This window comes from Nerophis lumbriciformis, linkage group LG39 (assembly GCF_033978685.3).
Source record: "Nerophis lumbriciformis linkage group LG39, RoL_Nlum_v2.1, whole genome shotgun sequence".
In the NCBI taxonomy this organism is placed as follows: domain Eukaryota; kingdom Metazoa; phylum Chordata; class Actinopteri; order Syngnathiformes; family Syngnathidae; genus Nerophis; species Nerophis lumbriciformis.
Window position 1 is genome coordinate 15,145,001 of NC_084586.2, and position 20,230 is coordinate 15,165,230.

Sequence of the window (20,230 nt, forward strand, 5' to 3'; positions counted from 1 at the left end):
GCGATGCTGCTATAGCTATAGCATCACAATAAAGCCGCATCCGTTCAGCACTCGGCTTCGAACACTTACTGCTCATCCTCTTTGTGTTCGGGCTCAAAAATATAAGGTCCTGGATCATAATTTTTCCAAACGTAATCGTCGTTGTCTCTCACATAGTCTGCTTGATTACCCACTCAGTGGCCTAGTGGTTGTGAATTAATGAACTCATATTATGTTTTGCAAATGGTGAATGTTCATATTCACCTTGGAGAGAGCAAACCACCGAGTTTAAGTAAATGGTGGTATTTCAGTTTGAGCACATAATAAGAAATGGCCCCTTGGTTCGACATTCGCAGGTGGATTGGATCACTTCTCGTAGGAAAGAGGCCCTAATTTGGACTTCGGAATGCAAAAGTGATAGCCCTATCCTTGAGAAGAGACTACCTGTGTAGCTCAACGGCAACATTTAAGTTATGACTAAAAGCAGTTGTTTTCCAGACGCTTACACACTGCTCAGTGGTTAGAGTGTCCTCCCTGAGATCGGTAGGTCGTGAGTTCAAACCCCGGCCGAGTCATACCAAAGACTATAAAAATGGGACCCGTTAACTCCCTTGCTTGGCACTCAGCATCAAGGGTTGGATTTGGGGGTTACGTCACCAAAAATGATTCCCGGGCGCGGCCACCGCTGCTGCCCACTGCTCCCCTCACCTCCCAGGGGGTGATCAAGGGTGATGGGTCAAATGCAGAGAATAATTTTGCCACCTAGTAGTGTGTGTGTGTGACAATCATTGGTACTTTAAATTTTTACTTTAACTTCCTCTAAACGGGATTATGTGAGCGTCCCGTCGGTCGGCATCCCAGCGAGAGTGGAAATATCACAGGAAGTGTTTGTTTTACTATGGTTTAAAATGGTTAGTTTGTATGTTTATCACCGAGCAATGCCGCTAAAGCTATAGCATCCGTTTAGCACTCGGCTTCTAACATATTATTATATTATTGTTCATCCTCTTTGTATTCGGGCTAAAAAATATAAGGTCCTGGATCATCATTTTTCCAAAAGTAACTGTCGTTGGCTCTCACATAGTCTGCTTGATTAGCATTGTTGTTGATGGGGAAGGGATCTGTCACGCGATCACATGACTGGCTTCCTTATTATCTCTCAAAATGTCTGGGGAATCTCTGTGAGATTGATACTACCGTATTTTTCGGAGTATAAGTCGCACCGGAGTATAAGTCGCACCTGTCGAAAATGCATAATAAAGAAGGAAAAAAACATATATAAGTTGCACTGGAGCCCGGCCAAACTATGAAAAAAACTGCGACTTATAGTCCGAAAAATACGGTATACTATATAACTTTGGAAGTCTTTTGGTGTCATATATCAGATATATATGATCATAGCCTCATTATAGAGGCGACTTGTTTTTACACCATACTGGTACTTTAAGTATGTTGGCGCCGTGTTACATGAGGGGTTCTGGTTCAAGTCTTTGATATAAACGTATGACTTTGCTGTCGTGGAGTTGCTTCCAGAGTTTCATTTCCAATATAAGGTCATGATTGGCGTACATTGGGACGCGTTTTTTCTCATTCCTGTGGTAATAGTAGTTGGAGTATTTGGTGTAGTCTTCTGTCATGAAGCCGTAAGCATCCACCTGGAAAGACAAGAGATATTGTTGCCAGGAATGAGGACTTTGCCGATAACGGGCATGAACGGCGTGCGCACGTTTTCCTGTCAGATCAACTCACCTGGTCACACGTGTGGAGAGCCAGGAAGAGGGCCAAAGCACCGGTGGTCGGTCTGTAGCATGCCCACTGCTTCTTTTCCATGCGGGTAGAATGCAAGAACCTGTTGGAAATCAATAGTGATGAATTGCATTTGTTTAAAGTGTGAATGTACAAAACCCAAAAGCAGTGAAGTTGTCACGTTGTCCATCCATCCATCCATCCATCCATCTTCTTCCGCTTATCCGAGGTCGGGTCGCGGGGGCAGCAGCCTAAGCAGGGAAGCCCAGACTTCCCTCTCCCCAGCCACTTCGTCCAGCTCCTCCCGTGGGATCCCGAGGCGTTCCCAGGCCAGCCGGGAGAGATAGTCTTCCCAGCGTGTCCTGGGTCTTCCCCGTGGCCTCCTACCGGTCGGACGTGCCCTAAACACCTCCCGAGGGAGGCGATCGGGTGGCATCCTGACCAGATGCCCGAACCACCTCATCTGGCTCCTCTCGATGTGGAGGAGCAGCGGCTTTACTTTGAGCTCCCCCCGGATGACAGAGCTTCTCACCCTATCTCTAAGGGAGAGCCCCGCCACCCGGCGGAGGAAACTCATTTCGGCCGCTCGTACCCGTGATCTTGTCCTTTCGGTCATAACCCAAAGCTCATGACCATAGGTGAGGATGGGAACGTAGATCGACCGGTAAATTGAGAGCTTTGCCTTCCGGCTCAGCTCCTTCTTCACCACAACGGATCGATACAGCGTCCGCATTACTGAAGATGCCGCACCGATCCGCCTGTCGATCTCACGATCCACTCTTCCCTCACTCGTGAACAAGACTCCGAGGTACTTGAACTCCACTTGGGGCAGGGTCTCCTCCCCAACCCGAAGATGGCATTCCACCCTTTTCCGGGCGAGAACCATGGACTCGGACTTGGAGGTGCTGATTCTCATCCCAGTCGCTTCACACTCGGCTGCGAACCGATCCAGCGAGAGCTGAAGATCCTGGCCAGATGAAGCCATCAGGACCACATCATCTGCAAAAAGCAGAGACCTAATCCTGCAGCCACCAAACCAGATCCCCTCAACGCCATGACTGCGCCTAGAAATTCTGTCCATAAAAGTTATGAACAGAATCGGTGACAAAGGGCAGCCTTGGCGGAGTCCAACCCTCACTGGAAACGTGTCCGACTTACTGCCGGCAATGCGGACCAAGCTCTGACACTGATCATACAGGGAGCGGACCGCCAAAATCAGACAGTCCGATACCCCATACTCTCTGAGCACTCCCCACAGGACTTCCCAAGGGACACGGTGGAATGCCTTCTCCAAGTCCACAAAACACATGTAGACTGGTTGGGCAAACTCCCATGCACCCTCAAGGACCCTGCCGAGAGTATAGAGCTGGTCCACAGTTCCACGACCAGGACGAAAACCACACTGTTCCTCCTGAATCCGAGGTTCGACTATCCGGCGTAGCCTCCTCTCCAGTACACCTGAATAGACCTTACCGGGAAGGCTGAGGAGTGTGATCCCACGATAGTTGGAACACACCCTCCGGTTCCCCTTCTTAAAGAGAGGAACCACCACCCCGGTCTGCCAATCCAGAGGTACCGCCCCCGATGTCCACGCGATGCTGCAGAGTCTTGTCAACCAAGACAGCCCCACAGCATCCAGAGCCTTAAGGAACTCCGGGCGGATCTCATCCACCCCCGGGGCCTTGCCACCGAGGAGCTTTTTAACTACCTCGGCAACCTCAGCCCCAGAAATAGAAGAGCCCACCACAGATTCCCCAGGCACTGCTTCCTCATAGGAAGACGTGTTGGTGGGATTGAGGAGGTCTTCGAAGTATTCCCTCCACCGATCCACAACATCCGCAGTCGAGGTCAGCAGAACACCATCCTCACCATACACGGTGTTGATAGTGCACTGCTTCCCCTTCCTGAGGCGGCGGATGGTGGTCCAGAATCGCTTCGAAGCCGTCCGGAAGTCGTTTTCCATGGCTTCCCCGAACTCCTCCCATGTCCGAGTTTTTGCCTCCGCAACCGCTGAAGCCGCACACCGCTTGGCCTGTCGGTACCTGTCCGCTGCCTCAGGAGTCCTATGAGCCAAAAGAACCCGATAGGACTCCTTCTTCAGCTTGACGGCATCCCTCACCGCCGGTGTCCACCAACGGGTTCTAGGATTACCGCCACGACAGGCACCAACTACCTTGCGGCCACAGCTCCAATCAGCTGCCTCGACAATAGAGGTGCGGAACATGGTACACTCGGACTCAATGTCCAGCACCTCCCTCGTGACATGTTCAAAGTTCTTCCGGAGGTGGGAATTGAAACCCTCTCTGACAGGAGACTCTGCCAAACGTTCCCAGCAAACCCTCACAATGCGTTTGGGCCGGCCAGGTCTGTCCGGCATCCTCCCCCACCATCGCAGCCAACTCACCACCAGGTGGTGATCGGTTGAAAGCTCCGCCCCTCTCTTCACCCGAGTGTCCAAAACATGAGGCCGCAAATCCGATGACACAACTACAAAGTCGATCATGGAACTGCGGCCTAGGGTGTCCTGGTGCCAAGTGCACATATGGACACCCTTATGTTCGAACATGGTGTTCATTATGGACAATCTGTGACGGGCACAAAAGTCCAATAACAGAACACCACTCGGGTTCAGATGCGGGCGGCCATTCTTCCCAATCACGCCTCTCCAGGTTTCACTGTCGCTGCCAACATGAGCATTGAAGTCCCCCAGTAGAACGAGGGAATCACCCGGGAGAGCACTCTCAAGTACTCCCTCGAGCGAATCCAAAAAGGGTGGGTACTCTGAGCTGCGGTTTGGCGCGTAAGCGCAAACCACAGTCAGGACCCGTCCCCCCACCCGAAGGCGGAGGGAAACTACCCTCTCGTCCACCGGGTTGAACTCCAACGTGCAGGCTCTGAGCCGGGGGGCAACAAGAATTCCCACCCCAGCCCGTCGCCTCTCATTGCCGGCAACGCCAGAGTGGAAGAGAGTCCAGCCCCTCTCGAGAGAACTGGTTCCAGAGCCCTTGCTGTGCGTCGAAGTGAGTCTGACTATATCTAGCCGGAACTTCTCAACCTCGCGCACTAGCTCAGGCTCCTTCCCCCCCAGCGAGGTGACGTTCCACGTCCCAAGAGCTAGCTTCTGTAGCCGAGGATTGGACCGCCAAGTGCCCTGCCGTCGGCTTCCGCCCAGCTCACATTGCACCCGACCTCTATGGCCCCTGCTATGGGTGGTGAGCCCATTGGAGGGGGGACCCACGTTGCCTCTTCGGGCTGTGCCCGGCCGGGCCCCATAGGGACAGGCCCGGCCACCAGGCGCTCGCCATCGTGCCCCACCTACGGGCCTGACTCCAGAGGGGGGCCCCGGTGACCCGCGTCCGGGCGAGGGAAATCTGGGTCCTTTATTTTTATTCGTCATGGAGGTCTTTGAACTGCTCTTTGTCTGATCCCTCACCTAGGACCAGTTTGTCTTGGGAGACCCTACCAGGGGGGCATAAAGCCCCCGGACAACATAGCTCCTAGGATCATTGGGACACGCAAACTCCTCTACCACGGTAAGGTGGCAGCTCAGAGAGGAGTTGTCACGTTGTGTAAATGGTAAATAAAAACAGAATACAATGATTTGCAAATCCTTTTCAACTTATATTCAATTGAATAGACTGCAAAGACAAGATATTTAATGTTCACACTGAGAAACTTTTTTTTTTTTGCAAATAATCATTAACTTAGAATTTAATGGCAGCAACACATTGCAAAAAAGTTGTCACTGGGGCATTTTTACCACTGTGTTACATGGCCTTTCCTTTTAACAACGCTCAGTAAACGTTTGGGAACTGAGGAGACACATTTTTGAAGCTTTTCAGGTGAAATTATTTCCCATTCTTGCTTGATGTACAGCTTAAGTTGTTTAACAGTCGTTGTGGTATTTTAGGCTTCATAATGCGCCACACATTTTCAATGGGAGACAGGTCTGGACTACAGGCAGGCCAGTCTAGTACCCGCACTCTTTTACTATGAAGCCACGCTGTTGTAATACGTGGCTTGGCATTGTCTTGCTGAAATAAGCAGGGGCGTCCATGATAACGTTGCTTGGATGGCAACATATGTTGCTCCAAAACCTGTATGTACCTTTCAGCATTAATGGCGCCTTCACAGATGTGTGAGTTACCCATGCCTTGGGCACTAATACACCCCCATGCCATCACAGATGCTGGCTTTTACACTGGTTGGTTCTTTTCCTCTTTGTTCCGGAGGACACGACGTCCACAGTTTTCAAAAACAATTTTGAAATGTGGACTCGTCAGACCACAGAACATGCTCCCACTTTGCATCAGTCCATCTTAGATGAGCTCGGGCCCAGCAAAGCCAGCGGCGTTTCTGGGTGTTGTTGATAAATGGCTTTCGCTTTGCATAGTAGAGTTTTAACTTGCACTTACAGATGTAGTGACCAACTGTAGTTACTGACAGTGGTTTTCTGAAGTGTTCCTGAGCCCATGTGGTGATATCCTTTACACACTGATGTCGCTTTTTGATGCAGGGATTGAAGGTCCGTAATATCATCGCTTACGTGCAGTGATTTCTCTAGATTTTCTGAACCTTTTGATGATATTACAGACCATAGATGGTGAAATCTCTAAATTCCTTGCAATAGCTGGTTGAGAAATGTTCTTAAACTGTTGGACAATTTGCACACGCATTTGTTGACAAAGTGGTGACCCTTGCCCCGTCCGTCCTTGTTTGTGAAAGACTGAACATTTCATGGAAGCTGCTTTTATACCCAATCATGGCACCCACCTATTCCCAATTAGCCTGTTCACCTGTGGGATGTTCCAAATAAGTGTTTGATGAGCATTCCTCAACTTTCTCAGTCTTTTTTTGCCACTTGTGGCAGCTTTTTTGAAACATGTTGCAAGCATCAAATTCCAAATGAGCTAATATTTGCAAAAAATAAACGTTTTCCATTATTTTGTCTTTGCAGTCTATTCAATTGAATATAAGTTGAAAAGGATTAGCAAATCATTGTATTGTGTTTTTATTTACCATTTACACAACGTGACAACTTCACTGCTTTGGGGGTTTGTACGTTGGCATGGCAGACAGGGGCCAAACGTTTCCAAGCATGGGAAGGAAGAAAGTGAGTGTGCTGAGAAGGAGAAGTAGATGATATTTGTTGAGTTAAGAAAATAAATCATTGAAGACAGACAGAGCGTGTAGCTAGCTAATTTGGGGAAGCGGTTGGTGCGTAGCACTGCTGGTCTGCACCATACTGAAGCGGGATGAATCCATTACACCAACCAAGCATGTTAAAAATAATGTATCCATGAAAATATTGAGAAGCTGCTGATGGTGTTGGAGATACCGTAGAAGTCCACTCTCCAAGGTCCAAGCTGTACATTATTATTACAAGACTTCATAAAACTACTGTAGTTGTTTGTACTACATTCCCTTCCGGCGACTTCGCCGTCAAACACACCATCGGCAGCTCTTCCGTATTTTTGTGGATAAATGTCCGTCATTTAGATAATGTTTTAAAATTTTTGTCTGGTGCGGTCAAGTATGGTGCAGCCCCAGCAGTGCCACGCTCAAACTGCGTCGCCGAGTTAGCTCGCTACGCCTTGCCGCGCGTTTTCCCCCGTCAGCCGCCGTAAAACTGGCAAATGTCCGTGTTCTGTCATGTTGACCTGTTCCGCACGTATCGGAGGAAGTCCTGGTACAGGACGTAAAAGCGGCTCTCGTTGTACTGCCCCGCGTAGTACATCCTGGGCCTAAAAAGAAGGAATTGAGAAGTTATTACTGAAAATATTATATACAAAGTGTTCAAAATGACATTTTTAAACACATTTTGTTGAGCAAAACAATCATACAAATGTATTCTACCCTTCCTCTTTATGGCAAAGACGCATATTAAAAATGAAATAAATAAAAAACATCTACGTCATATTCAACGTTACCTCTAAGGTGCGCGCCTGTGCAATTGCGCACTGCTCAAGCGTCCTCTGCACACGGCAACAAAATCAAATTAAAAAAATACGCGAATAACAATTTTCGACACACAGACCTGAAACAGAAAACAGTTTTTGTCATCATTGTTCAAATATTGGAACGTCTGTCGAGACGCTTTGAGGACATGAATTCCATCCATCACTTTACTTTTCCCTTTTGTGTGAATGAGTGTAAATGGGGGAGGGAGTTTTTTTGGGTTGGTGCACTAATTGTAAGTGTATCTTGTGTTTTTTATGTTGATTTCATTTAAATAAAAAAAGAAAAGAAAAGAAAAAAAAAGCCGATACCGATAATAAAAAAAACGATACCGATAATTTCTGATATTACATTTTAAAGCATTTATCGGCCGATAATATCGGCAGGCCGATATAATCGGACATCTCTACTCTCAACCGACATACGATATCTTTTGATATAGCTGTTTGTGACTTTTATTCTACCATCCATCCATCCATCCATCCATCCATCTTCTTCCGCTTATCCGAGGTCGGGTCGCGGGGGCAGCAGCTTAAGCAGGGAAGCCCAGACTTCCCTCTCCCCAGCCACTTCGTCCAGCTCCTCCCGGGGGATCCCGAGGCGTTCCCAGGCCAGCCGGGAGAGATAGTCTTCCCAGCGTGTCCTGGGTCTTCCCCGTGGCCTCCTACCGGTCGGACGTGCCCGAAACACCTTCCTAGGGAGGCGTTCGGGTGGCATCCTGACCAGATGCCCGAACCACCTCATCTGGCTCCTCTCGATGTGGAGGAGCAGCGGCTTTACTTTGAGCTCCCCCCGAATGACAGAGCTTCTCACCCTATCTCTAAGGGAGAGCCCCGCCACTCGGCGGAGGAAACTCATTTCGGCCGCTTGTACCCGTGATCTTGTCCTTTCGGTCATGACCCAAAGCTCATGACCATAGGTGAGGATGGGAACGTAGATCGACCGGTAAATCGAGAGCTTTGCCTTCCGGCTCAGCTCCTTCTTCACCACAACGGATCGATACAGCGTCCGCATTACTGAAGACGCCGCACCGATCCGCCTGTCGATCTCACGATCCACTCTTCCCCCACTCGTGAACAAGACTCCGAGGTACTTGAACTCCTCCACTTGGGGCAAGATCTCCTCCCCAACCCGGAGATGGCACTCCACCCTTTTCCGGGAGAGAACCATGGACTCGGACTTGGAGGTGCTGATTCCCATCCCAGTCGCTTCACACTCGGCTGCGAACCGATCCAGTGAGAGCTGAAGATCTTGGCCGGAGGAAGCCATCAGGACCACATCATCTGCAAATAGCAGAGACCTAATCCTGCAGCCACCAAACCAGATCCCCTCAACGCCCTGACTGCGCCTAGAAATTCTGTGCATAAAGGTTATGAACAGAATCGGTGACAAAGGGCAGCCTTGGCGGAGTCCAACCCTCACTGGAAACGTGTCCGACTTACTGCCGGCAATGCGGACCAAGCTCTGACACTGATTACACAGGGAGCGAACTGCCACAATAAGACAGTCCGTTACCCCATACTCTCTGAGCACTCCCCACAGGACTTCCCGGGGTACACGGTCGAATGCCTTCTCCAAGTCCACAAAGCACATGTAGACTGGTTGGGCAAACTCCCATGCACCCTCAAGGACCCTGCCGAGAGTATAGAGCTGGTCCACAGTTCCACGACCAGGACAAAAACCACACTGTTCCTCCTGAATCCGAGGTTCGACTATCCGGCGTAGCCTCCTCTCCAGTACACCTGAATAGACCTTACCGGGAAGGCTGAGGAGTGTGATCCCACGATAGTTGGAACACACCCTCCGGTTCCCCTTCTTAAAGAGAGGAACCACCACCCCGGTCTGCCAATCCAGAGGTACCGCCCCCGATGTCCACGCGATGTTGCAGAGTCTTGTCAACCAAGACAGCCCCACAACATCCAGAGCCTTAAGGAACTCCGGGCGGATCTCATCCACCCCCGGGGCCTTGCCACCGAGGAGCTTTTTAACTACCTCGGCAACCTCATCCCCAGAAATAGGAGAGCCCACCACAGATTCCCCAGGCCCTGCTTCCTTATAGGAAGACGTGCTGGTAGGATTGAGGAGGTCTTCGAAGTATTCCCTCCACCGATCCACAACATCCGCAGTCGAGGTCAGCAGAGCACCATCCCCACCCTACACGGTGTTGACACTGCACTGCTTCCCCTTCCTGAGGCGGCGGATGGTGGTCCAGAATTGCTTCGAAGCCGTCCGGAAGTCTTTTTCCATGGCCTCCCCGAACTCCTCCCATGTCTGAGTTTTTGCCTCCGCGACCGCTGAAGCCGCACACCGCTTGGCCTGTCGGTACCTGTCTGCTGCCTCAGGAGTCCCATGAGCCAAAAGAACCCGATAGGACTCCTTCTTCAGCCTGACGGCATCCCTCACCGCCGGCGTCCACCAACGGGTTCTAGGATTACCGCCACGACAGGCACCAACTACCTTGCGGCCACAGCTCCAATCGGCCGCCTCGACAATAGAGGTACGGAACATTGTCCACTCGGACTCAATGTCCAGCACCTCCCTCGTGACATGTTCAAAGTTCTTCCGGAGGTGGGAATTGAAACTCTCTCTGACAGGAGACTCTGCCAGGCGTTCCCAGCAAACCCTCACAATGCGTTTGGGCCTGCCAGGTCTGTCCGGCATCCTCCCCCACCATCGCAGCCAACTCACCACCAGGTGGTGATCGGTAGAAAGCTCCGCCCCTCTCTTCACCCGAGTGTCCAAAACATGAGGCCGCAAATCCGATGACACAACTACAAAGTCGATCATGGAACTGCGGCCTAGGGTGTCCTGGTGCCAAGTGCACATATGGACACCCTTATGTTTGAACATGGTGTTTGTTATCGACAATCTGTGACGAGCACAAAAGTCCAATAACAGAACACCACTCGGGTTCAGATCCGGGCGGCCATTCTTCCCAATCACACCTCTCCAGGTTTCACTGTCGCTGCCAACATGAGCGTTGAAGTCCCCCAGTAGAACGAGGGAATCACCCGGGGGAGCACTCTCCAGTACTCCCTCGAGTGAATCCAAAAAGGGTGGGTACTCTGAGCTGCCGTTTGGCGCATAAACGCAAACAACAGTCAGGACCCGTCCCCCCACCCGAAGGCGGAGGGAAGCTACCCTCTCGTCCACCGGGTTGAACTCCAACGTGCAGGCTTTGAGCCAAGGGGAAACAAGAATTGCCACCCCAGCTCGTCGCCTCTCACTGCCGGCAACGCCAGAGTGGAAGAGAGTCCAGCCCCTCTCAAGAGAAGTGGTTCCAGAGCCCTTGCTATGCGTCGAAGTGAGTCCGACTATATCTAGCCGGAACTTCTCCACCTCACGCACTAGCTCAGGCTCCTTCCCCCCCAGCGAAGTGACGTTCCACGTCCCAAGAGCCAGCTTATGTAGCCGAGGATCGGACCGCCAAGTGCCCTGCCCTCGGCTGCCGCCCAGCTCACACTGCACCCGACCTCTATGGCCCCTGTTATGGGTGGTGAGCCCATTGGAGGGGGGACCCACGTTGCCTCTTCGGGCTGTGCCCGGCCGGGCCCCATGGGGACAGGCCCGGCCACCAGGCGCTTGCCATCGTGCCCCACCTCCGGGCCTGGCTCCAGAGGGGGGCCCCGGTGACCCGTGTTTGGGCGAGGGAAATCTGGGCCCTTGGTTTGTGTTCTTCATCGAGGTCTTCGAGCTGCTCTTTGTCTGATCCCTCACCTAGGACCAGTTTGCCTTGGGAGACCCTACCAGGGGGCATAGAAACCCCCGGACAACATAGCTCCTAGGATCATTGGGACACGCAAACTCCTCTACCACGGTAAGGTGGCAGCTCAGAGAGGAGACTTTTATTCTACCATTATATTTAATTGCTGCATAACAAATAGAAAATAATAGATGCAATATTTTGATGTTAGACAACAATAAAAAATCAACTCTATCAAACTAATTAATCAATAATAATAATAATGAATAAAAATAGTAACTACAAAATTCCAATGGAAATTTTGATGGGCCTTCTATCTGTGCCCTGGACCTCTGATTGTGGGCAAACGCTTTGAGTTATCGACTTTTCATAAAAACTGTGAGCGCCTCAAGGCTTTGCGGAACGTTCCGGTGTTTTCAGATTTCCGATAAGTGGAGAAATGGTCGAGTTAGAGCGAGAAGGAAAATAAGAATTGTTATGTTTTTGTCTTTTTTCGCGCTGACATCTAACATTAGTCAATGAGAGATTCAGCTGACGTTCTTGGCTTTGAGGGCCAACAGAAGCCAAATGGGACACATGACCTCCATAAAAGTCACATTTTCTGAGAGAGGACATGTGTGTCAAAGTTTTCACCGAAACACATGACAGTGGAAAGATGTGGCCGTGAGGTCAAGTTGTTCACCAAAAAAAAGGTAATTTTCGAGGCTTCCACGCTCTAGTAAATTAGAGTGGACGCCATCCACTTTATTGGAGGAAGTCCGATGGCGCTCGCCTCCTTCCGATGGCCATCGAGCGAAAACCAAACATTGAACGTCAAAACTTTTTATCCAGGGTTAAAGTAGACAAGTGTGTGAACAAAATGAGACGTTAAGCACCGAGCTACGTGAAAGTATGGCTGAGCTACAAGAGGAGGTAATCTTGTCTTTTTGGCGTTTGTCTCAGAGCAATCGTCCATTAAAATAAATGTACCCATTCAATTCGCCCATTTTTTTGTTTATTTGTGAATAGTGTCACCATGGTAACATAAAATTTTCCCGACTTAAAGTACCCCCGTCGGCGCGAACGAGAACTGTATAACATACAGTATGTGGGGGTTCGTTGGCTGGTTCGTGTCGTATTAAGCGTAAGAGAAACGTGCAGAACTATAATACAAACCCCGTTTCCATATGAGTTGGGAAACTACTTTGTCACGTGTTGCTGGCATCAAATTCTAAAGTTAATGATTATTTGCAAAAAAAAAAATGTTTATCAGTTTGAACATCAAATATCTTGTATTTGTAATGCATTCAATTGAATATGGGTTGAAAAGGATTTGCAAATCATTGTATTCCGTTTAGTACCCCGCCTTCTGCCCGATTGTAGCTGAGATAGGCTCCAGCACCCCCCGCGACCCTGAAGGGATTAAGCGGTAGAAAATGGATGGATGGAAGGATTCCGTTTATATTTACATCTAACACAATTTCCCAACTCTTATGGAAACGGGGTTTGTAAAAAGATGAATGGGCGCTTGTATTGCAGCAGGCCCATAATAATAATGACAAACCGAGACCGACTGTTATGACTTCATTGTACCATTATAGTTAATTGCAGCATAAGAAAATAATACAAATAAAACTTGACTTTCATTACCTTTTGTTTTTGAAGCTGCCGGCTGTCACTATGTCTCCTTTGAGGAGTCCTCCCAGGAACTGGTAGTCCCTCAAGCCCTCTGGAATCATCACGTATTTGATACCCTGCAGCAGCACAAAACGAGCGGTCAGTATGAGGGCCTGGCTGGTACACGAAGCCAACGATGAGCGGGAGCTTCGGGCGCGACCTACCTCATCGTGGGGGATGGCCATGTTGTTGTACTTCCGCAAAGTGGACAAGGACGAGGTGATGGTGTGAGCCGCGTGGACGTAGACGCTCGTTTTGTTCCCCACGTCGGTCTCGTAACCCTGGATCACGGCCCCGTTCATCCTGACACACAAAAACAATGTGCAATGTTAGCGCCACTATGGACTTGATTGCAACATACAAAACACAAAAGCAGTGAAGTTGTCACGTTGTGTAAATGGTAAATAAAAACAGAATACAATGATTTGCAAATCCTTTTAAACTTATATTCAATTGAATAGACTGCGAAGACAAGATATTTAACGTTCACACTGAGAAACGTTGTTATTTTTTGCAAATATTAGCTCATTTGAAATTTAATGCCTGTAAGTCATTCACAAACAAGGATGGGGCGAGGGTCACCACTTTGTGAACAAATGCGTGAGCAAATTGCCCAACAGGTTAAGAACAACATTTCTCAACCAGCTATTGCAAGGAATTTAGTGATTTCACCATCTATGGTCCGTAATATCATCAAAAGGTTCAGAGAAACTGGAGAAATCACTGCACGTAAACGGCATGCCCATGACCTTCAATCCCTCAGGCGGTACTGCATCAAAAAGCAACATCAGTGTGTAAAGGATATCACCACATGGGCTCAGGAACACTTCAGAAAACCACTGTCAGTAACTACAGTTGGTCGCTACATCTGTAAGTGCAAGTTAAAACTCTGCTATGCAAAGCGAAAGCCATTTATCAACAACACCCAGAAACCTCGCCAGCTTCGCTGGGCCCGAGCTCATCTAAGATGGAATGATGCAAAGTGGAAAAGTGTTCTGTGGTCTGACGAGTCCACATTTCAAATTGTTTTTGGAAACTGTGGGCGTCGTGTCCTCCGGAACAAAGAGGAAAAGAACCATCCGGATTGTTATAGGCGCAAAGTTGAAAAGCCAGCATCTGTGATGGTATGGGGGTGTATTAGGGGCCAAGGCATGGGTAACTCACACATCTGTGAAGGCACCATTAATGCTGAAAGGTACATACAGGTTTTGGAGCAACATATGTTGCCATCCAAGCAACATTATCATGGACGCCCCTGCTTATTTCAGCAAGACGATGCCAATCCATTTGTTACAACAGCGTGGCTTCGTAGTAAAAGAGTGCGGGTACTAGAGATGCGCGGTTTGCGGGCACAACCGCGGAGTCCGCGGATCGGATGAAATTTTAAAAAATTAGATTTTATCCGCGGGTCGGGTCGGGTCGGGTGCTTGAAATAAAAAAATTTTTGATTTTAAATAGATTCAGGCGGGTGGCAGTTAAACCAATTGGGAAATATATATACATAGTTAAATGTTGTTACCCACATACGAAAAACGAGCAGGCACCTGCAGCATATGCCACAACAGAAGAAAAAAAAAAAAGAGATGGACACTTTTACGGAGCGGAGAAGGGACGCCTCGCCGGGGTCCGGGACCGAGGCCCTTTCCCCCGAGAGGGCCCCACCGGGAGCCGTAGCTGAGGCGATCCGCGAGAAGGGCCCGACGCACGTCCAGGGTCACCACCGCGCCGACACCCCGCCTCGTCCGCCTTCGCCGCGGCCGGCGTCATGCGCAGCAGGTAAGCAGCTTACCTGCCCGCCACCCCCGTGGCCGGGGGCTCGTAACAGGGGTCACTCCGCGCACTCCGCCCGCGCAGCTTACCTGCCCGCGCAGCTTACCTGCCCGCCACCCCCATTGCCGGGGGCGCGTAACAGGGGTCACTCCGCGCGCAGTGCGCTCACGAAAGGGGTGGGGCTCACCCTGGTTGATATAGACAGCAGCTGGACGGTGGCCATGGAAGTCGGAACCCGCTAAGGAGTGTGTAACAACCCACCTGCCGAATCAACTAGCCCTGAAAATGGATGGCGCTGGAGCGTCGGGCTCATACGCGGCCGTCGCCGGCAACGAGACGCGCTTGGAGGTGCGCTCAGCGCGGCTCCCATATGATTGCGCACTGGTGTGCGTCTGGGTCGTGACAGCATGGTACGCGAATGTCTGTGCTGCATTGGATCAGTCTCCTTTCTTTAACAGGCAAAAGCTTTATAACCTCACTAATGCCTTGCATCGTCTATATTAGATATATAACAACGGGCGGGTGCGGGCGGATGCGGTTCTGATCAAATGTTACATCGGGTGGATGGCGGATGGTTGACGATTTTCTGATGCGGTAGCGGATGAAATAATTGCCTATCCGCACATCTCTAGCGGGTACTAAACTGGCCTGTCTGTAGTCCAGACCTGTCTCCCAATGAAAATGTGTGGTACAATATCAAGCCTAAAATAGCACAACGGAGACCCTGGACTGTTGAACAACTTAAGCTGTACATCAAGCAAGAATGGGAAATAATTCCACCTGAAAAGCTTCAAAAATGTGTCTCCTCAGTTCCCAAACGTTTACTGAGCGTTGTTAAAAGGAAAGGCCATGTAACACAGTGGTAAAAATGCCCCTGTGACAACTTTTTTGCAATGTGTTGCTGTCATTAAATTCCAAGTTAATGATTATTTGCAAACTAAAATAAGTTTCTCAGTTTGAACATTACATATTTTGTCTTTGCAGTCTATTCAATTGAATATAAGTTGAAAAGGATTTGCAAATCACTGTATTCTGTTTTTATTTACCATTTACACAACGTGCCAACTTCACTGGTTTTGGGCTTCGTATTTGGCATCGTTATTTTCGATATTTGTATCACTCCACTCACCCGTTTACATTCTCTCTCTAAGCTCTAGCTTAGAATAGAGAATAGAATAGAATAGAATGGACTTTATTGTCATTATATTTACATATAACGAGATTAAAGACTCCAATTTAAAGTGCGGTAGTGGAAACAAATGTGGGATAAAAATAAATCACATAAGTAATAAAGATGTTAGCGGTTAGCTATGCTTTTCTGTGTCGTCCTATGTTGTGTAGTGTAGCATGTTTAGGTATTCATTGTTCTCTAACCCTTCAGTGATAATGCTACTTGCAAGAAACAATTTGTTTTCCGCCATGGGAGTTAGGATTAGTGATTTAAAAGCTGCACTGTGGAGGAACATGAGCGCTGCGAGGACGCTACATTGCGTTGAGAACGCGTTTCTTTGCTTGTCGCTGTCAAATTTGTGAGACACAGCTAGAATGTGTCATCAACATGCGTTACCTCGATATTGCGATAGTATCAAAAGCTCCGTCGTTGGTCAAATTGATATCATTCATATTGTATATCGTCTACATCAGGGGTGTCAAACTCAAATACAGAGTGAGCCAAAATGTAAAACTGAGCAAAGCCGTGGGCCAAGGTTGAACAAATTAACCTTTTAATAGGGACCCAAACAAGTTTTGCATTGAATATTGAACAAGCAAGGCTTATATAACTTTATAGTGACATGCACAATCGAGTTTCAAATGATAATAATTAAAAAATATCGATGGCATATCAAATAAAATCAAATAAAAATTGAATGCCTCTTTTCTATTTGCACCCTTCTGAGGTAAATATCAAAATAAACTTTTTCCACAGGCTAATATATTTGAAAATAAAATAACAATAATGAATGAATCAAACATTCAAGCCTTGAAGTAGCAAGAGAAAGTGCATGAATAAAACGTTAATTATTGCTCAGTTTGCTACACTGATTTGCTTTAACACTGAATATGGAACAAGCAACACTTATATAACTTAATAGTGCAAAATCAACTTTCAAAAAACTAACGAAAAAACATCAATGGTATATTAAATAAAATTTAAATTAAAAATTGAATGCTTCTTTTCTCTTTGTAGCCTTCTGAGGTAAATATCAACATTAACTTGGTGGGCGGGGTTTGGTGGTAGCGGGGGTGTATTTTGTAGCGTCCCGGAAGAGTTAGTGCTGCAAGGGTTTCTGGGTATTTGTTCTGTTGTGTTTATGTTGTGTTACGGTGCAGATGTTCTCCCGAAATGTGTTTGTCATTATTGTTTGGCGCGGGTTCACAGTGTGGCGCATATTTGTAACAGTGTTAAAGTTGTTTATACGGCCACCCTCAGTGTGACCTGTATGGCTGTTGACCAAGTATGATTTGCATTCACTTGTGTGTGTGTAAAACTGACTGGGCCGGCGTGCTGTTTGTATGGAGGGAAAGCGGACGTGACGACAGGTTGTAGAGGACGTTGAAGGCAGTGCCTTTAAGGCACGACCCCAATAATGTTGTCCGGGTGGAAATCAAGAGAAATTCGGGAGAATGATTGCCCAGGGAGATTTTCAGGAGGGGCACTGAAATTTGGGAGTCTCCCGGGAAAATCGGGAGGGATGGCAAGTATGAGTATTAACGGTGAATGCGGTGTAACAGCGGCACCGTTGTGTAAAATACCGGCGGGCCAGCTCTAATGCTAATTTGATATTGCCTCAAGGGCCAAATGAAATTACACGGCGGGCCAGATTTGGGAGTTTGACACCCATGGTCTACATCTAGCGTTCTGACTGTACTTTAGAGAAACTTGAATACTTGTAAAACTTTAAAAAACTTGAAAAATGTGTTTTAAAAACTTTAAAAATGTGTTTTGTTTTTATTGTTGTTTGCTATACCAAATGTATTTGTTTATTTCACTTTCAAATAAAGTGAGAAAAAAGGTAAGTGGTCATGTATGTTGTTACATTTTTCATAGAACTGAAAGCGTAGCATAGCTATATCGTGGCATATCGTTATCGTGATATAAAATGATCCATATCGTGATATACATGTTTTTCCATATCGCCCAGCACTAATTCTCAGGCACATTTCACTTTAAAAGAAGCGTGTATAACAACAAGAAAAAAAATCACCGAAAGATGAAGTCGTGCGAATCGATTTCTTTCCCCATTTTGGAGCCGTTGAGGATGCCGGCGTTTCCCACCACAGCGCAACGAATGCAGCCATCGCTGCCGGGCTTTGGTTCGAAGAAAGGCTCCTGTGGCATTGGGATCATCTTCACTGAGGACATCACTTCTGAAAACAACAAAAACATCCATAAATCAATACTTGCAACAAACAATCTGTTACACATACATTGCTCAAACTAAGTTGTGTTGTATAAACCAGCGATTAGAACTATAATAAGCAATAATGAATCTGATTAGATCAAATTCTACTTTTTTTAAATTTCATTATATCCTACTTTTATACCTGAACATGCTCTACCGCTTGTTGGCACTGTTGTACTCAATGTGATCAAAAGGGATTTTTAACACACAATGTACCACAGTTACTATGTACCACAGTCACTATATACCACAATCATCATATACCACAGTACCACAGTTACTATATACTAGGGATGTCCCGATCCAGGTTTTTGCACTTCCGATCCGATACCGATATTGTTTTTGCACTACTGATACTGACCGATACCGATACCGATACTGACCGATACTGGCCTATCCGAGCATGTATTAAAGTTTAAAGTTATTTAGCCTACTTAGTTGTCAGAATCATGTTGAAAAGGGTTTTAGTACTCTTGATAACAACTAGCCAGCAGAATTAGGGGAGTTTGAATAATACACAATGGTTGGTAACAAGAAACTGACCTGTTTATTCAAGGATAAACACAAAATAGACAAAATTATACATGACAAACAGAAATGGCATCATTGAACTAGGGCTGGGCGATATGGCCTTTTTTTAATATTGCGATATTTTAAGGCCATATTGCGATACAGGATATATATCTCGATATTTTGCCTTAGCCTTGAATGGACACTTGATATTTATTAGTAGGGTTGCACAGTGAAGTACATATTCCGTACAATTGACCACTAAATGGTAACACCCCGATAAGTTTTTCAACTTGTTTAAGTCGGGGTCCACTTAAATTGATTCATGATACAGATATATACTATCAGATATATACTATCATCATAATACAGTCATCACACAAGATAATCACATTGAATTATTTACATTATTTATAATCCAGGGTGTGGAGGGGGGCGCCTGATGTAAGTGTCAAAAAGACAGCCAAAAGAGTTTGATATGAGAATACATCTAAAGTTAAAATATAGGGTAGAAATGCACCCATTTGCAGGAAATGTTTTGATTTTCAAAATGTTCTTTCAAGGCTTGCATGTCTACATTAAAACATTCTTCTTCATACTGCATTAATATATGCTACTTTTAAACTTTCATGCAGAGAAGGAAATCACAACTAAATAGATCACTAATTTTTTCAGACGGTGTTGATCTGGAAATTTTTGCCTCAAGCATTTTGATGGTGTGGTGTGGACGTGTGGCACCGAACGGAGATAAGCGTCTCGACAGACGTCACAATATTTGAACAATGATGACGAAAACTGTTTTCTCTGTCGTGTCCGTGTGTCGAAAATTGTTATGCGCTTATTTTTTTATTTGATTTTGTGCGTGGCTTAGATTTGCCGTGCGCAGAGGACGTTTGAGCAGGCGCGCACCTTAGCGGCTGCGCTAGCATCACAGCTAACGTTAGCCATGCTGCTACCTCTCTGCTCGGGGAGGGCGTATACGTATGTGACGTATGACGTGACAGTATGTGACGTGTGTAAGAAGGTGCACTTGCTGTCTGTGAGAGGGAGACACAGGAAAGAGTGAGAAGAGCCTGTCGTGTAATGCCAGCAGCTAAAAGCAACTGCGTGAGATTCCACAGACCTGTGGATGTGTTGAAGGTGTGCTGGAAAATGCGGAACGGAAATTACGGAGCAGCAGAAAAGTGGAATGTATTATTTAAATAAGTGCGTTGGAAAACACGGACCGGAGTTTTTTTTAAACTGGATCTGGATCGGCATTTTCCCATGCCTTGCCGATACGCATTTTTTGGCAAATATCGGCGGCCGATCCGATCCAAATATCGGATCGGGACATCCCTACTATATACCACAATTATTATATACCACAGTACCACAGTCACTATATACCACCATTATTATATACCACAGTACCACAGTTACTATATACCACCATTATTATATACCACAGTACCACAGTTACTATATACCACAATCATTATATACCACAGTACCACAGTCACTA

General features: G+C 47.2%; 1 protein-coding gene across 2 annotated transcripts in view; it reads right to left on the minus strand.

The window, feature by feature from the left end:
* The window catches only part of LOC133577792 (alpha-N-acetylgalactosaminide alpha-2,6-sialyltransferase 1-like), a 35,988-nt gene that overhangs the window by 1,985 nt on the left and 13,773 nt on the right, over nucleotides 1-20,230 (minus strand). For both annotated transcript variants that reach the window (XM_061931815.1, XM_061931814.1), the window contains 6 exons: nucleotides 18,019-18,181; nucleotides 13,207-13,345; nucleotides 13,016-13,119; nucleotides 7,386-7,469; nucleotides 1,729-1,828; nucleotides 1-1,634 (listed from right to left, as the gene is read on the minus strand). The exon at nucleotides 1-1,634 is cut by the window's left edge and continues 1,985 nt beyond it. In XM_061931815.1, the coding sequence (XP_061787799.1) occupies nucleotides 1,443-1,634; nucleotides 1,729-1,828; nucleotides 7,386-7,469; nucleotides 13,016-13,119; nucleotides 13,207-13,345; nucleotides 18,019-18,181 (782 nt within the window). In that variant the 3' untranslated portion in view covers nucleotides 1-1,442. The remainder of the gene's footprint in view (nucleotides 1,635-1,728; nucleotides 1,829-7,385; nucleotides 7,470-13,015; nucleotides 13,120-13,206; nucleotides 13,346-18,018; nucleotides 18,182-20,230) is intronic.